The sequence below is a fragment of the Akebia trifoliata genome, chromosome 6 (assembly GCF_017979445.1).
Source record: "Akebia trifoliata isolate Shusen 1 chromosome 6, ASM1797944v1, whole genome shotgun sequence".
NCBI classification, from domain to species: Eukaryota; Viridiplantae; Streptophyta; class Magnoliopsida; order Ranunculales; family Lardizabalaceae; genus Akebia; species Akebia trifoliata.
The window spans coordinates 1,219,611-1,238,044 of NC_141380.1; the positions used below are offsets into that span (position 1 = coordinate 1,219,611).

At 33.9% G+C, this 18,434-nt stretch overlaps 1 protein-coding gene across 3 annotated transcripts; it reads right to left on the minus strand.

Moving 5' to 3' along the window:
• Nucleotides 1–666: 666 nt before the first annotated feature.
• On the minus strand, nt 667–9,367 carry LOC147399430 (MATE efflux family protein). Of its 3 annotated transcripts, none has more exons than XR_015179060.1 (13): nt 7,169–8,166; nt 6,958–7,079; nt 6,561–6,710; nt 6,229–6,401; nt 4,533–4,668; nt 3,494–3,590; nt 3,285–3,385; nt 2,956–3,119; nt 2,341–2,412; nt 2,084–2,200; nt 1,858–1,953; nt 1,636–1,768; nt 667–1,229 (listed from the first exon to the last, which is right to left on the minus strand). XR_015179060.1 is itself a non-coding variant. In XM_086444791.1 (13 exons), the coding sequence occupies exons 3-13, from the start codon at nt 6,592–6,594 to the stop codon at nt 1,166–1,168; spliced, it is 1,176 nt and encodes a 391-aa protein (XP_086300917.1). In that variant the 5' UTR covers nt 6,595–6,710; nt 6,958–7,079; nt 9,213–9,367; the 3' UTR covers nt 667–1,165. The 3 variants fall into 3 exon arrangements, 2 of the variants coding, with proteins under 2 accessions (XP_086300917.1, XP_086300916.1); XM_086444791.1 differs by lacking the exon at nt 7,169–8,166 and adding an exon at nt 9,213–9,367 and having other exon boundaries at nt 1,636–1,757; XM_086444790.1 differs by having other exon boundaries at nt 1,636–1,757; nt 7,169–8,151.
• Nucleotides 9,368–18,434: the final 9,067 nt, after the last annotated feature.

Here is an 18,434-nt window from a genome sequence, read left to right on the forward strand (position 1 = left end):
CAAAATTTTATAGAATTTAGTTCTTTATAACAATGAGGCATCAGATCATGATTATGGCTGAATGCCATAAATTGATGAACAAATTAACAGCATCAATTTGAATTTTTTGACGTGGATCCCCAATCTTAAAGGTTTTAATTGCTGGATAACAAAGCCCCTATAAGAACTCCTAAGGGAGTTTTTGTAATAAAAATGTACAGTTAGGTCTGTTTGATAAATCTCTCTATTTCTTTTATTCATAATAGTGTCAAATGGTTGGTTGTAATAGGGACTGGGGGGGTCTTTATCGTAATATCTATACTTTCAATCAAGAATCTGTAATAATTGAGTTTCCAGAGTGGTGCAGACTGTTGTGGAAGAATATGGATGATTCTATAGACAACTTGTATTGTATCCAATGCCGTACATAAGAAGGAAAGGCTGTTGTTTGGGTTTCCATATTTTCTTGGATAGGTTCAGAAAAAGTCTTTTTAAGAGAATGGTAGAGAATTACATTGATTTTTTTAGAGAGCTGCTATTGCCTAACAAACTTTTACTACTGCCAACACCAATTCCTATTTAAATCACCAAAGAATTGCAGTGTTGGTGTGGCAATGGTGACACTTTTAAACTCTAAAATAAATTTGAAAAGATCAGCCAGCAGCCAGGAAAGATGAGAGAAATTCAGAATCAAAATAAATACTTTAATAACAATGATGAATTTCACGAGTTTTTATCAGAATGAGAATTTACATCTCTAACACCTTATTTGACTCTCAGACAGAAGATTAAACAGTTACTCTCTTGAACAACATCTGTGCCAAATATCAGCTATACACTTTGTATTAAACAAATCTATGTATAGATAAAACCAGTACATTTCAAACCTCAATACCTGAATTACCTGTTAATTAGTAATGACCCAGTCATGCTTGAATACTTTCAAGCACTTACACGATCAAACGTAGTTTCATGAGCAATGCGTTCGAGCGATGAAGGGTTAGTATGAGATGGTTCTCTCTCCTATTTGTGGTCATCACATAATATGCAACTAAAGCTTACTGAATTTCTGAATCTCTCTGCACTCTTTTGCTTTTGAGACCTTAAACAAGGTCACAACACCTTAAACAATGATGATTTTCACCTGACAGCCACTGCAGGGGATCTCAAAAACAAGCTCTGAGTCTCATTTACCATTTTGCTCCATCTCTGACCAAACCATTTTCCATGGTCCACCTTTGCTGCCCAACCTGAAATTATACAAAAAATATACATTGTAACAAAGGATACCAAACCCCAAACAAAATGGTCAGAGAAGGAAATGATATGGTTGGGCCATAAGTAGTCGAAAATCTAAATATTAGATGCAGACTATCTAATTGATGAGCCACATTTTGGACATGTCCTAATGTCCCAACCCAAATATCATATCCATCTGATCATCCAAAAACCCACAAATTATTTTTATTAATCTGACCACCCATCTATGAGGGGCAGCTAATCATTCAAATTCTCCGGATTCCTTGCATTTATTTCTTATACAACAGTTAGTGGGCTATCATACATTCTACTAAATGGTACAAGTCTAACCCAATTCTTTAGGCCATGGGAAACTACGAAAGAAATGTCTAATTTAACAATCAAGTTGTAGCAAACCTCCAAAATCCGGCAACAACTCGCAAGCTCATGAAAAGAAACAACCCCATCCAGACTCCAGCAAGGCCAAATACAGGAGCAGCCACAATTAAGAACAATGAAGAAATCAGCCCAACCAATACCTGAGCAGCATCTGGTGTTAAAGAGTCTTAACTAAATACAAACAAATGTGTAGTTTGGTAAAGAAAAAGATGCCACATCAAAATAGAGTAGAGGATGTACCATTGAGTATGCGGCATACGTGAAATCAGAAACCCCATAGTAGAGTCCATCAAAAACAAAAGCAAGGGCATTCATGGGTTGAGATCCAGCAACAAACTGCAAAGAATCTTCAATGTTGGATTTTCTCTCCTAATTATATGTGTGCTCAAGTGCTCTAAAAGTTGACATGCACAAATACAATGCTCGTGCTGACATACAAGAAAATTTTCAAGTAAATGGTTCTTACCAAGATACCCGACCTTGCAATCTCCAAGACAGCAGCATCTGTACTAAACAAGCAAGAAAATGACCCAAACCCAAGGAAAAGGATAACAGCCAAAGCTATTCCAGTAACTAAACCAATCTGATTGGAATTCAAAGGACAGTACTTAGAATGATTATTTGATTTAAATAAATATTATTTCAAAAAACAGAAAAATGGAAACCATGTACAAGGAAAATATCTTGTTTTTTTTTAAGAGGGGTGGGGGGGGCGATATTAACCTGAAGAACCCTGTAAATCACATTCTGAGCTAGTCTGTAATCCCCTTGAGAGTAACCACTAGCTAGAAGAGCCTGCGGAAAAACCAGTGGCATTGAGGAGTGAGAACAAGCATCATAAAGAATCTTCAAGCATTAAAACTCAAACGGTTTGTCCATTCCCCTGTAAGTTATATTGGCAACCAAGAGACAAAATATCATATAGAAAAGATAACTGTTATTCTCTACACCCAGATACGTGGCTCCTTAACCATAATGAGGCTTTTTTTTCCCTCATATTTTGGTTATTGAGCTTGATGGCATTCCCCCCTACTAGAACTTCAAATGTAATTGTTTCTCAAGTGCATTACATAAATATAACAAGTGTAAGCATGTTAGTTACAAAGCCAACACTGCTGAGAATTGAAGACCATTGGGAGTTCAGTTTTTCAAATGCTTCAACATCTGGGATTTTGTTCGAAAAACTATATGGACCCATCAACTATTCATGTTTTCCAAAAAAACACAAATCAATCAATGTAACAGTGCAGATCCACAAATTTGAAATGCACCCATGTCGATACAATGTTACATATGCGATAAAACATACAATACAGGTGGGAATTGAAAAACTGTTACCTGACCAGCAAGAGCTAAAGCATCAGTAAGTAAAGAAACAGCCAACCAAACTTGCAAGCAAATTTGATGACCAGCCATAGATACAGGACCCTGCTGTGCAGCCACAGATGTTGCTAATGTCATAGTTATAAGAACAGCCACGGTTCTACCTATTAGAAGGCCACCTACAAAAATGGATTCATATTTCAATTACTATATGCTGAGAAAAGCACAGAGATCTTTATCTTCACGCAACCATGTTCAGGAAAAGCATGGCGCCTTTTTTTTTTTTCTAAAAGAAAGAGCACAAACATCAAATATCAAAATACTTTAGTTGGCACAAGGCATACCAGATTTCAGATATCGGGCCACTCCACTCACATGAATATTTGGAGGGATAAGCAATACTTTTGCATTCAACTCCCGAAGGAGGATAAATGCAATCAAATATCTGAGAAAAAAAATGCACACCAGAAACGTAAAAAAACATGAAAATTTGTATATTATGGCAAGAACGCCATATGAAGAGCAAAATTATTTTACCACATTCTTGACATACTCGGAAATCACAGTAGAAATTGCAGCACCACCAATGCCCAGACCAAAGTAGAATATCAAAATTGGATCCAATACCGCATTCAGTAAGTTGCCAACACCTGATTATCCATGATAGCAATATATATTATTTATAGCTTGCTAAGAGAGTACATGTGTGTCACTTGGATCATCACGAACATTAGTTCCTACAGAAGAAGGAAGAGAACCATTGCTGATGATTTACTTAGCGTATGTTTAGCTTATCTAATGTAAGTATCGTGTCTCAATGGCCACTTTATGGGCACAGTGCCCATTTATTATTTGGTTGTGTTAAAAGTTGGATAGCTTTGAGATGGATCTTCGTGAAAGCCACATCACAAAACTTTAGGGTCGCCTGAATGAATCATTTTCCTAAATTCAACTCTATTTAGAGTTTCTTTGCAGTGGATAGTTGTCATATTTTTTTACTGTTTAAAAGAATGCAGTAATCGATAAATTATAAGGATCATAAACTTTGGTTATGTGAATGAATATTTTTCCTCCATTAAATTCTATCTATAAAATTTAGAGTGATTCTATTGGCACACCAACTTTTACTTACAACACACCAATCCTTTGGAAATTAAATAGTTTAACTACATATAGATTGGTGTGTTATAAGTAAAACATGGTGCGTTGATAGAAGCTCTCAAAATTAGAAGGATCAAGATTCATGTGAGGAGGCTCCTGCTGCCAAACCCTAAATAACCCTCATCTGGCCATGGGACTGGCAATGCAGTGCAGAGAAACACTAGACAGGGCATGTTCAATAGATCAGGTGAATATCGGCATCCAATTGGGAGACTATGAACTTATATGCAATCGTTTGCTAGCATGGAGGATTCTATAGGTGGATACGTGTTAAGTCCACCAAACGAATGGATGTCATGCTTCTACTCGTCATGACAGGGATCTGATTCTTACTAATAGCCTCTTGTGAGTCAACTTGTATACTAAATATGCGAGAGAACTTCTGTAGTGAATTAAATACTAGAGAAAGGATTGAAAGATTAGCCTCTTACCTGTGGCATATAGAGGTGTTTTTGTATCCAGAAATCCACGAAAAGTTCCTTGTGCAGCAAGTGCAATTACTATGGCTGGAGCACCAAAAGCCCTCAGAGTAAGAAAATGCTCAGCTGGTCCACGCATCAGTGAATCCTGTAGAATAGTCTATAAAGGTGAAAAAACTTTCCAATGAACTCTTTAACAAACATTAAACCATTTTGGCAAGTAAGACAATTCTGCTGTCAAACATCAAAAACATATTCCCAATGAAGTTACCTAATAATTCTAAAAGATGAACACATTTCACAAAAAAAAAAAAAAATTTAGAGAAAAACTACTGTACATCTAGAAGACAATAGGCAAAGACCCGCCAAATAACATGAAGTTGAACACATCACATAAAACTGTACAAGCAGGAAAGTTCCCACCCCAATCAAATGACCCAAGTCAGCAGAACTCCCAAGAAAAAATCAATCAGTCAGATGACACAAACCATCATAGTTTTTCCTGGATCATTCACCATAAATGTTTATCATTGACAAAAATGAGACATATTGGCATCACTAAAATCATCCCAACAATAAGAGAACCGTCGAAGCAGCACCCAAAAATTTCTAGACCCTGAAGAAGAGCCCTTGTGTCCACCTCAATAGAATCTTTCCCACTATATGACCTGGAAGCAGTCTTGTAAAGTCCTCACTGGCCTTGTCATATGTACTAATGACCGCTACCCTAATTGGCCTTGCATTTCCTACCAAGCACTCTCTAAATAAAGCTATATTTTATCACAACCAGGATTTTTCCAACTAGGCACCACTTTCATGTTGATATTGCACCAGCCCATAGCTTGTTGATTTACTTCAATGTCATAACTTCTAGAACCATTAAAAAAGTCGAATTCCATCAATTAAAGTTAAGTACATCATAGACTTTCAGACAATGAATTATAACTCCCAAACTTTCACTTCAAAGCTTTCAAGTTTCAAGGGTTAAAATTGTTATAAATTATGGTTAGGGTGAGAAGCTCTCTAGTTCAAGTAAAAACAAATTTTTGTACAAGTCTGAATGCAGGAACAAGGTATGTGCAGGTAGAGAAGCTTTTTAATTCACAATTTAAGCTTGCATAGAGATGTCTCCCATATAATATTATGTTCCAAGAAGACTCCTAGAGCAATAACTTCTTCACACTTTTCAGCTCACCCAAAAAGGATTATCGACATGTTTCGCATCAATTTTCAAAGGAATAAAAAGGGAACCTTGGAAAGTAGGGCTGTTAGTTGGTTGAATTTGGATCGGTACCACATCAATGAAGATTTATTAGACCAATGACCTAATCTGATCTTTCAGTTTTAAAGTCCAGACCCAATCCAATATGATGATACATATAATACTGGATTTGAACAAATCTAAAAAAAAATTAAAAAATGGATAGGACCCAATCCAACCCAATGAAAAATAGTTTAATGCTTGACAGCAGGCAATGGAGACAGCATACAAATGTAATACTCGCTTCAAACTTATCTTGCTGATCACATAGGTTCGACATACTAGAAAAAACTTCCAATAATAGATAATATGGCATCTAAAATAACCGCCATAAACCAACACATTGAGAATGATATATAATTCATGGAGACAGGAAACCTAAAACTTTAGGAAATCAAATTAATCTTCTACATGAATATAATACAAAACTAGATTAGTACTACGTACAACAGGTATACCCATGATATTCATTAAGAACCCCGCACCAACGGAAAGTGCAATAGTTTCTACAATGCCGATGCCGGCAGCCAATGCTACAGAAGTTGATACCGCAGGAAGGAACTTCTTGCTAGTTCCCATGGGCTCTTGAAGCATTGAAACAGAATCAAATCCAATACTGCCTAAAAATAATATGCATTTCAATGTTAATAAAAATAAAATAGTCTGCAAAAACGTTCCGGAAAAATAAACATCTACATTAGTCCTCAATTCAAGAAAATTGCAATATAAATAGGACTTGCTTGTATTCAAAAATAAAAAATTAAATACGTAATCCATACTTGAGCCCGTTCCGCGACTACTCTCACTAGTCATTGCCTGCTCTTCAGCGACAAAGGATGTTGTGATGTTGAGCAAAGGTACATTAAACAATTTCGAAACAAGGTTAAACACTGAAATGGACACCCCAACCGCTGCCAATTCGATCGATCCTATTGAAAAAATTAAATAAAATGAATTCGCTTATGGTATCACAATACAACCTGAACACTTGAAACAAAACAAAAAAGTAGGATTCATTATAGATGGACCCAAACCATTAATATCCATATTGAAGAATTCAACCCAAAAAAAAGAATCAGCCCAAACTAAAGAACATCCAAGTCAATGAAATTTTTAACTTTTTCAAAATACAAAATCGCTCATAATTTACGAAAATGAGAAACAGAACCTACATACCCAAATGACCAACGAACGCAGAATCAACAAGGGATGCAATGGGATCAGCAGCTAGAGCCAATGCAGCTGGGACTGCAATGGACAAAATCTCCAATCCAAGTTCATCAACCTTAACCTCATTCCTACAAGTTCCACCATGATTTCAAATACCCGAATTTCAAAACAAAGATCAACACCAATGGCATATAATTATATACTACTATTCAAGTACCTTAATCGACTAAGAAGACCAAAAACGGAATTTGTGATCGATGGGTTCACTAAGGTACTTGAATTCTTGATTCTTTCAGGGGAAAGTGGAGATTTTGATTCCGGTTTTAAACTCTCTAACGGGTCTGTAGTATTTTTTCGAGGCAACGATCTTGGGTTAATTCGAAAGCGAATTGTGGTACAAGCATTCCTTCCCAGTGTTGGAGATGTAGAAATTGGAGTAGTTGAGAAGCAGAAGCAACATCGATTGCGAGGGTGAGAGATGAATCCAGTTGCCATAATCTTGAACTCGAGACACAGAAAAGGAGAGACTAGTTTTTCATCTTCAATTTTAATTAAGTTATCGTGAACCATGTATTTGATTTGGATGGATAACGAGTTCAGGAATATCTTATAGATTTTCAATAATATTCAAAGCCCAATAGATTCAAGCCCATTACCGAAACGAGAAATATATTTTGGATTCAATCAGTTTTAAAAAGCCCAATGGCGTATAAGCCCATAATACCCATTATTAGACGTATAGACAGACGTACGAGTACATTATATTATACATAGTGTGCAGCGGTAACATAGCCGACTCCTTTCAAGAGTAGAGAGAAAGGTAGGGCCCACCAACTTTAATAGTGCACGTTCTCGCTGCAGTGCCCAAGTCAAGTGCACCCCCTAAAATTAATATGTGCCTTTAGGGCACACGTTAAGGTGCAATAAATACACTTTGCAGATTGGAATCTGAGGGTATTTTGGTAAAAAATGAAAACCTCAAACTCAAACGGCATTCGAGGAACTTCATCAAATGTACGGTAGAGATGAAAAGAAAATACGGGCTTATGATGGATTACTGTCAGTTTCCTTGGGATCGGTACGGTTTCTTATTTCTTGAGAACTTTAGGAAGAATATCACCCCATCTCAGCAGTTCTCGAGATAGAAATTCTCATAAACTCAAACCTTACCAGGAAAGATAGGTCCTTGTGGACGCTATAGTAATATAATAACATAGATCGAAGGCTATTCAACGATCAAAATCCTGCCACGTGTCACCTCTGAAGATACATTTACTACGGACCTGTTAGACCTACACTACTGTGATTACTTTACCAAAATCTAGTTTGGTTAACGATCTATTTTTTTTTTAAATAAATAAATAAAAATTGACAAAAATTCTGGAAATTTTGATGAAAAAAAAAAACCCCAAATTGTTAAACTGTAAATCAAGGGATTCGGTGATCCAGAATAATTCTAACCATTGGATTTGAGGCAAATTTCACAATCTATAATAGTAGTGGACCTTCCATGAAGGGTAATTGTTGTAAACTTGGTACGAATCAACAAAACATGGAACAGATGGTAGAGCCGAAACCAAAAGTAAGATTTCGGTAGGTACAAAAGCTATTTTGAACAAGAAAACAAACCCCATCTTACATAATAAATTAGATTTCATTTGGCAATTCTCGTGGACAGAGGGACATGGTGAAAATGGAGATGTTAAAGCTACTTGAATTGTCTAGAAGAAGTTGGAATAATGGAGTCAAAACCCACTGTAAAATACTTTATTTAAAGGTCAAAATTGCATGCAACAATGAATCTGAAGCTTATAAACCAAACCCATATTTCTCCAAAATATCATAGCTTCTTATTCAACTTAGGGTTTCTGAACCATGTTAAAACACACACACACACACACTCACACACACTCACACACAGAGGATGGAAGGGAGAACAGATCCACATCATTTTGAATATTCGATGAAAGACCTGGAATGATAAATAAAACAAGCCACTGGTCATTCCAGTTCACTTAAGAGAAAGAGAGCAAAGAAGAAGAAGAACAAACCCACCCACCTCACTTAGCTTTCTAAAATTATCCAATAAAAGGAGAAAATTTGTCTAAAATGCTATTTAATCTCATACCCATGTATGTTTTTGTGTCATTCTTGCCAAATTTGAAGGAAAGTTGTCTACTTACTCTCACTCCAGATATCTTCCTCAATTTTTACTGAAAAATAAAAGCAAAAAAATCAAAATATGAACTATTTAAACATACCCAGATCGCCATTATCACTAGTCTTGATGTAATTGCACAAGATAGAGTAAGAAGATCCGATAAAACTCAGGATGGATAGCGCTATTGACGATCAAATCACATAGAAAGTCGTTCATGGCGCTATCCCTCCTGAGCTTTACAGATTCTCCTATACTTTTTATCAAAGAAAATGACACGACAAGGGATATCATCAAAATTCCTAAGAAGCTCAGCAAAGATCAGAGACTGAGAATTTCTAAACTCACAAACATACGATGCTGAGAAAGGGGTCAAGGAGAGAGTATATTTATAAGGGATGGTACGTGATGAAGGACGAACAGACAAGAGTCACGTCCTTGGGACATGAGAAGCTTGACTAAGTAAGGTGGTGGTGGTTGTATTTGTGTACGACTGCTTACGTGTGGAGAGGCAGATTTTTCTCTCGCCCTTATTAACCCTCAATGAAACAACTCACCATGACCATGAGAAAAACTATGTTGTCTCAGTCTTGACTCTGGAGGAAAAAGTTTGATCATCCACGTCTTAAACGTGGCACATCTTGTTTCTTAGATGATCATATTAGGTTTTTGTCCATCCGAAACCAAAAAAATCTGTTTGATCTGTAATTCTTTAGTAATTTGATTTCAGTAGACAAATTCTAATTATGCCTCTCTCTCTCTCTCTCTCTTGTAGTTTTGTTGGTATATGGAGATCTGTGAACACAACTCCAACCATCAAGTAAATTGAAAATCAATAGAAGAAAGTCTCCATTCAAGGATTTAGTACGCTTTGGTCAAATCACATGTTAAATGATCATTATCATATTCTCAAGAGCTACTGTATGTGTGTGTGTGTTTTTTTTTATTGAAAATCAATAGAAGAAAGTCTCCATTTTAAGGATTTAGTACGCTTTGGTCATATCACATGTTAAATGATCATTATCATATTCTCAAGAGCTACTGTGTGTGTGTGTGTGTTTGTGTTTTTTTTTTTTTTTTTTTCCTTTGCATATGTAAGCTGAAGTTGCCTGCAACCTCCTTACTTTGCAAAATGACACACTAATTGAGCTTCGATCTCAACCCTAAGCTAATGAGTGTTTGAATCTACACATATCAAAATCTCATTCTATATGTCACGTACCTATATGGGGGTTGTAGACAAATGATAGGCACTTGCGCATGTCTAGATTAAGTTGTCTACCTTTATAAGCAAATTACTTTGTCAAAATAATGTTAGTAAAGTCGATGAACCACTCATATTAAAGGGGTTTTTGGTGATTCGGGCTCCTGAATTTTACAAGTAAGGATTTCGGACCTCATTTCTTATGAATTAAGAGTTTACCCTAAAAAATTATTACATAAGCAAAAGTATATTTTCATGCCCAAAATGTCATTTACCCTAATATGACGTTAAACCTGTTATTGGTGTCCTTTGCAAGTGTAATTATTATATTTTTTCAAATATATAATATATCTCTCTCACCTCTCCGTCATTTTCGTTAAATCATTCATCAGAATAGTTGAAGAAGATTTCAAATGGAGAAGAGATTTCAGAAGAAGATTGAAAACACGTATATGAAAGAGAAGAAAAAGATTTCAAATGGAAAAGAAGATATAATTGAAAATATAGGAAAGCACCTTTTGTACTAAAGTGTATTACCTTTGTACCGTAGCGTAATTTATTTATAATGCAGTGCATTATCGAATGATATTAGATTTGATAAAGGCGTCATGTGAATATTGTCGTGTTATACTAAGTCGCCACACATCTTTTCAAATGTGAAATAGTTTCTTTTACAGGTGTAATTATTATACTTTTTCATAATATAATATATTTTTCTCACCTCACTGTCATTTTCATCGAAGCTTTCGAAATAGTTGAAGAAGATTTCAAATGGAAAATAAGAAGATTTAAGACAAGAAAATATCTCAAAAGAATATTGAAAACATAAATATGAAGAAAAAGAAAATTTTTAAACAGAGAAGATGTAATGAAAAATGGGAAAACGTCTTTGTAACGAAGTGTATTACCTTTGTATTGTAGCATAAGTTATTTGTAACCGAACGCATTATCTAATGGTATCAGATTTTATAAAGATGTCATGTGTGTATCGTCGTGCCATACTAAGGTGTCATGTGTATTATAATCTTATTTATTTTTATTTTTATTTTATATTTTTATTATGAGGATATGAGACAAATGGATGTAAAATATGAAGATTAGAGTTAATACCAAAAGACTCGTTACTTTAAAATGGATGGAATTTCTTTACTTAATAATGGAGCTTCATTGTGTTAATCGTGTAAAGATGGAAGGACAACCAATATACTATTAGCTTAGAGGTGTAAAAATGGAGAAGAGAGAAAAATACTGAAGTTTCATGGAGAAAAATGCATGTAAAAATGATGAAGCAAAATTCAATGAGAAGTTTTGCATAAAATCATTTGTACCATCTATTACGTACTAGATTTTAAGTCTAGGTAACAACTCCTAAGACAAACCTAACAAGGTTTTTAATTATTTTGATATTTTGATAAGGTATGAGGGTAAACTACCAATTTAGAAAAGATGAGTCTTGGCCTCCTAACTTGAAAGAGTTAGGAGCCCGAATCACTAAAAACTCATGTTAAAGTGAAAGTGTGAACAAAAGACTAGTTCAAACTCTTATTAGGTCGATACTATTACTTCTTGAGATGATACAATTTGTGTCAATTCTATTACTTCTTAAGTGTCCGGATAGTATTAGTTTGGATGCAAATTCTCGTGGGAGGAAAAGTTCGTAATTTGGGTTAGTGCCATGAAGGATTCTCAACTTAAGATTATTTACTCATTTGTGAGAGTGGAATTCTTTGCTCCCCACACTAACTAATAAGAAAATCGATAAATGAAAAAATTTCAAATCAAACGGGTGTAAATCCTCCGTTAGGGTAATTATGGTTTGTCGATCCAAGCTCAATCTAATGTTGATGTGACATAGGTGATGAAAATCTTGAAGGGCAAAGTAACCATTTGGGAATCTATTCGTAGACTTGCACTTTTATATAAATCAAATTATCACTTGGTCAAATTACAAAAGCACTTCTTACTATTGTAGAAGTTAAAAATGGCAACAAGCAAAACATAACTAATATATGTTTCTTGTGTTAGACATTTGTGGAAATCCTAACTAACTATAATAAGGGTATTTTTCTCTAGGTCTTTGTTTTTGAATTTGTCAAGTGAAAAGTTCATTTAGGGTGCATTTTATTACACATGAAAAATAGGGTAGAAAATCATTTTTCATGTATTTAATTTATTTTTTTCGTGAAAACCAATTTTTCACCCTCTTCCAAATTCCAAGAAAATGTAGATTTAATTTTTCCACTTATACTCATGAAAAATTGGAATTCAGCCAAAATTTTTATCATCAAATTAAAACCCTAATCTCCTCCATTATTTTTTCTATACCACCACCTTCGTCGTCTTTGCTATTGTTGACGACAAATGATAAATGCTATCGCCATTGCCGTATCCACCAACCATCATCCATTTTCTTTTATTTTTCTTCTTCATCTTATTCCTCCTATTCCCATGACCTCCAACTAACTCGCCACCACCCCTCTCTCTTTTCTTCTTATTTCGTTTCTCCCTCTCCTCCACAGCCTACTTTGTAACTTTCTCACCCTTGCTTACTTTCTTCTTTTTCTTTCCCTTTTCTGATTTTTTTTTCTTTTTTTTGGTAATTTTTTTTCCAGATGAAATCAAATACCAAATACTTGATGTTCTACCCATCCATTTTTCATGGACAAAATCTATGAAAATTAAATTTGTATGCCATCAAACATTTTCTTAATATGTAGTACTAAGACCTTTCAACCTCTCTTCACTAGGCTAAATTGTAAATAAAGTTTTAACGATTAAAATATCATTGTAAATACTTCAAAAAAATTAAATTATAATCGAATAAATCAAAATTTGTATATAATATTTTTATTATAATTATATATGTCCAAAGAAATTATTTTTCACTAGTCTATATCTCTAAATGACAATTTGGCAAATGTATTTCCATAGATGTGCTTTTGCTTAGCCAAGTTACAATTACAACTAAATAGAGTTAGGGTTACCAATATTTTAAGACGATTTTTAACTAAATAATTTAATTTTTGAAGAGAAAAATGTTTTGAATATAACAAAATTAATAATAATTGACTAGCCTTATTATGTCGCATTCAAAAACATGATCTAATGCTTCAGGATTGTAGAGGATAAAATTCTTTGAACTTTCAAAAAGAAAATTTTCAACGATTGTTACATTTTGTCGTTATATTTAAATCTTAAGTTTGGAACTTATGTAGAAGTTCGATGGTCATCCATTTTCAAAACCTCGATCAGACTTCAATGAGTGTTTTTTAATTTGAGTTTTTCAATGAAATTTAGAGGGTCGTGATGTTGAGTTGTTGATATTGTAATCCATTTGATCAAAATAATCTTTAATAAGACTTAAAATCTTATTATGATAATAAAAAAAGTGTTTCACAATTAACAATATGCTAGTCTAATAAGCTTAGAAGTTACAAACTCAAGTAAGGAGAGTGTTTTTCATCGATAGTTCGTTACTGTTGATTCGTAAAATTGAATTAGGACAATCAAATCGGTAGTTATGGAGAGAAAAAAAATAAAAAAAATATTATTTTTAACTAAGCAAAGCAAACATCAATGCATCGTAATTTCTCGAGGAAGAAAATTATCGATTCTACCCTCCCTTGTCTGATTCCCAGGGACTTCTCGGAACTTGCGCTTGTGACCAACTCTTACACTCTTGTCAGATCAAGTTTCGTAATTCGAGAAAGTCTTTTTTCTATTTAATATATAATAAATAAATAGAAACTTAAATGTCCTCAGTGTTTTTCTGACAAACACCAGGAATTTCTTTTTAAAAAGGAAAATCAGAAACTTTTACTTGACTTTCTCTAATTTACCTTTATTATCAGTCTTGAACCCATTATCCAAAGCTAGAAAAAGACCGTCTTACCCCTAAGACCAAAATCTTATGTTCAAACTGATGTGGCCTTCTGGGCCAACAGTATTGCTTGTGGGGTCAAATCACAGTCTCATTTTAAAGGTTATCCATAAATGCTCAACGTGGAGTGCAGAGGTCTCCATTACGCCTTCTGTTCTCACAGCATCGCATTTCAGAGCTTGTAATACGCCTAAAAAGTTTGTACAGCTGAGTCTGTCAGGAATTTGTCCAACTGCAGTCGCTATCATAACTCATTCTGGTTAGATGGCTAACGTTCAATGCGTAGCCGGACCAGTACCATACAGCTGAGTCGTTTTTTTGCTCCGACTCCACAGCGCTTGCCACGTCTAAGTATACAAGTGTATTTGTCTGACTAAGAAGGGTACTTTTGTAAATTAGAACTCCTCAATGCTTATCACGTCAATCATAAAGTGGTAATTTTTTAACTAACAAGTGTAATTTTGTAAATTAAAAATATTATTCAATCCATAAGAATACATATTAGAAGTTCAATTTGGTTCGTTTGAGGTCAAATTAGAACTGAATCAACATAGGTCGCTTCTACTAAATAAGAATCAGAATCGAACCAAATCAAATTCCATTGGAATCAAACTAATCCAAATCGAATAAAAGTCGATTTAATTTGGTTCGATTCTACGGATTGCTAATATTCTGTAACGTATAAGTAATATTTTTTAATGAAAAAATAAAGATAATATTTTATACAAAAAATCACAAATCTATTCATAAAAAGTCATTAATTTATTCATAAAAGATCACTAATCTATGTCCTAACTCCTAAAATAATTCATAATAATTATATATATATATATATATATATATATATATATTTATTGCATAGGGGTTCGATTCTCGATTTGGTGCAGTTCAATACAAGTTTGATCGGAGAATCGAATCAAATTGATCGATTATCCATTTTCATAACCGGAAATCGAACTGCAACTTGTTGCAAACTAAACCAAACCACCTCAAAGCTATCGATTTGGTTTGGTTCTTGGTTTGAGCCGAACCAAGTTGCACCCCTAATACATATGATTGGTGGATCCCATATTTCTATGAGTAAAATTTTTTCTCATACACAAACACGTGAGAAATTTTATTGGGAAAATTAGATAAAGGACCTTCGTAGAAGGATTTACTTCTAAGTAGTCTTTAAGTTTTGCGCGTTAACTTGATCAGACATTTAGTACATTTTTTCTTTCTTAATGATTTCTCGTACTCTTTAATTCATAATTTTTACTGTTAAACTTGACGCTTTTTTATTTAGTGTCGAGTTCATATTTTTTACCGTCAAACTCACTACTATTTACTGTTCAGATCATCACTTTTTATTTTTTTGTCAAACTCAACACTGGTAAAATCCACCCATTTTCAATTTTAAAGGTTTTTTTTCGACTAAAATACATGGAAAGATTAGGTAAAATCTTGAGATAATGACTTGTTTAAATGATTTCAACTCAAAACAATTATTCTTGATCCATTTTTATCAAAAAAATTAGGAGAAAAAAAGTGAAAAAAAATCCTAATTTCTAATATATATCTTAAAAGAGCTTTAGAAATAACTTCTTTTTAAATACTTTTTGACGGAATTGAGTTTGTAAAACTCGATTGATATGTCAAAAATTTAATTTTTTTAAAATGAAAATAATGATTTTGAAATATTAGGACATTCAATCATGAGAAATGTGAAAGATGAGGTCCATGACCATTTAGAAAGAAAAAAGTTTCCTAAATCTTCTATCAAGTAATCGTTGAAAACTTAGAGATTATTTAGAAAGATGTCCTTCTGCAAGGATCTTTTAAGTAATTTTTCTAATTTTATATTTAATTATTGGATTTTCTTAACACGTGACTTTAGGGCGCGCGTTAAGTTGCATAAAATACACCTTGAAAATAGACCTTTAGAATATTTTTTATAAAAAAATTTTGTAAGGGTATTTTCGGTAAGAAATTCAATTTTGAAGCCTTTGAAAATATTCTGGTAAAACAAATCTTCTGAGGATATTTTTGGTAGGAAATTCAATGTATTTAATACAGGTTAACACGTGGCATCGACATCATACAGCCGCTACTAACATAATAAACTACTCCTTACTAAATGACAATACTTTAATCATAATATTGACGTTATTAAGATTAAATTTTTAAAGAAAAATGTATTAAGGTTTACATGCCATGTTGATGAGCATTTTGAAGGGCCCCACATACTTCAAATCTTCACTTACTGTGGACTGTTGTACTGTATCCTGAGTAGTGATACGGACCCGGGTCAGGCGCTTCTTCGGCTTTATTTGATGTAATCATTCATCTGGGTCCCATCATCTTCAATGACACTTACCTAATTCACAACGTCACGAACTCACCATATTGGCTATTTTCGCAATCGGCCCATTTTGATGGTGACCCATAACAAATAGGCTAGATTATTATACCAGCCCAGTCCAGCCCAAGTGAACAGTGCATCAAAGATCTTCCTCGATATTCGAATTGATCTCGATGCATGGTCCTCCGAGTCACACTATCAGATGAATTTTCAATTGGAAAGCGATTGTGGCGTTCTTGAAGTAGATAAATACTGTAGTGTAACTTTTTGCTCAATCCCTGGCCATTGGATGTCTAATCCTTTTTATCTCGATGTTAATGGGTTGTACTGTATCTTTTTAAGCAGGAGGACTACTCTGGAATTTATTTACAGCTTTACCGCAGTTTGACTGTACTATGGGCCAGCAATCAGATCCATCAGCAAATAAAACCCCTCGTTATATGCCTTAAAAGTTCGATCACTCCGTCGTACGTGTCAGGTCCTCGTAACACGAGCGATATTTTCTTAGCTGTTCATCCCATTCCCTGATTCCCATGCGTGGACTTGATTTTTCTAATAAAAATTGTGAATTTTTTATAATACCCCTTAAGAAATCAGTGATATTAGTTTTTCCCCTGTAAAGTTGGGGGATTAGGTTTAATTAAAGATCAACAAATTTTTATTTATATAAATTTTAATATTTTAATTTACTAATGTAATTTTTTTTTAAATATTTACAAGAACAATAATGAATGTACATGGTAAATCATATGCGGTCTGTACGCGGTTGATATGGCAAGGTCACAGAACCACATAACTTTTTCTTGTATATCTCGAAGAAAAAGTTCTATAATTATGTACCCTTACCACGTCAGTCGATATGATTATCTATGTGCATTCATCACAAATTTTTTTTTAAAGTATGAACTGTATTAAACTGATTTAAAAAAAAGCTATCGTTATAAATCAATTCGAAATTCACTCGCTTGACATGCATGTGCACAGAATCATAGATCAATTTCTTCGGGATATACAACGAAAAGATATATTGTTTTGTGCACATGCCACTTCAAGTGCGGATTTGCACTTTTAGGCTTATCTTAAATTTTGCATAGTGTTACTAAAATACTTATTAAAATATGGGTCCACTATATATAAGCAAATCCATATGAACAATGCAATCTAATACGATGAATGGAATCAATCACAAAGTTCCACGTGGCATATTCTGAGGCCGCTATTGAAATTTTGGACCACACAAGTGAATTTTGTTGTCCATTTTAAACCATCCTTATTATGAACGGCTTTGGAAGCATATATCTTCCCTTCGTCCTCTTCAATGGTATGTCATAAATGAATTAGTAAAATCCAACCATAGAAACTATCTAAAATAGCTGATTTTTTTGTTTGTTTAGATTCATCAAGAGGTGGGCCAATTATTCTTGGAAACTTATTTTGTGAAAGTTGTATAATTGTCACTGGGACCCAATCCCTGATGAAAAATAAATGGTATTTATTGATTGGCTACATTGGTTTTTATTAGTAAAGTTTTGGGTTTTTGGGGACGTTTTTTTTTGTTACTGAGAATACTTCTAGCATACCTCAAGATCTAACGAGAATTTTAATTGAAGATTTATTCTGTAATTATTATCATTGAGATCTTGTAATAAGAGAGGGCTTGTTTGACCCCAACTTAACAATAAAAAAAATGCATAAATTGTAGGGTCTATGACTTATAAGGGGAATTAGATAATGACCATTTAAATAAGGTTCAAATTACCTTAATCTCCAACCTTTTTTTTTTCATTTAAATATTTCTTCGACTCGTTTTGAATTAATCAATGTCTTACCTGCCTAGATTATGAATCATTTTAAATTATTATCTTTCCCTTGTATTGAAATAAGTAAGGAAATCTTC

Excerpts from the sequence above, each read along its gene's own strand:
- LOC147399430 (XM_086444790.1), bottom strand. The coding sequence starts at position 7,521 with ATGGTTCACGATAACTTAATTAAAATTGAAGATGAAAAACTAGTCTCT. Across the intron at positions 3,591-4,532 it reads AACACCTCTATATGCCACAG|GTGTTGGCAACTTACTGAAT; the intron begins GTAAGAGGCTAA and ends ATGGATAATCAG. Across the intron at positions 3,120-3,284 it reads GGCCCGATATCTGAAATCTG|GTGGCCTTCTAATAGGTAGA; the intron begins GTATGCCTTGTG and ends CCATTTTTGTAG.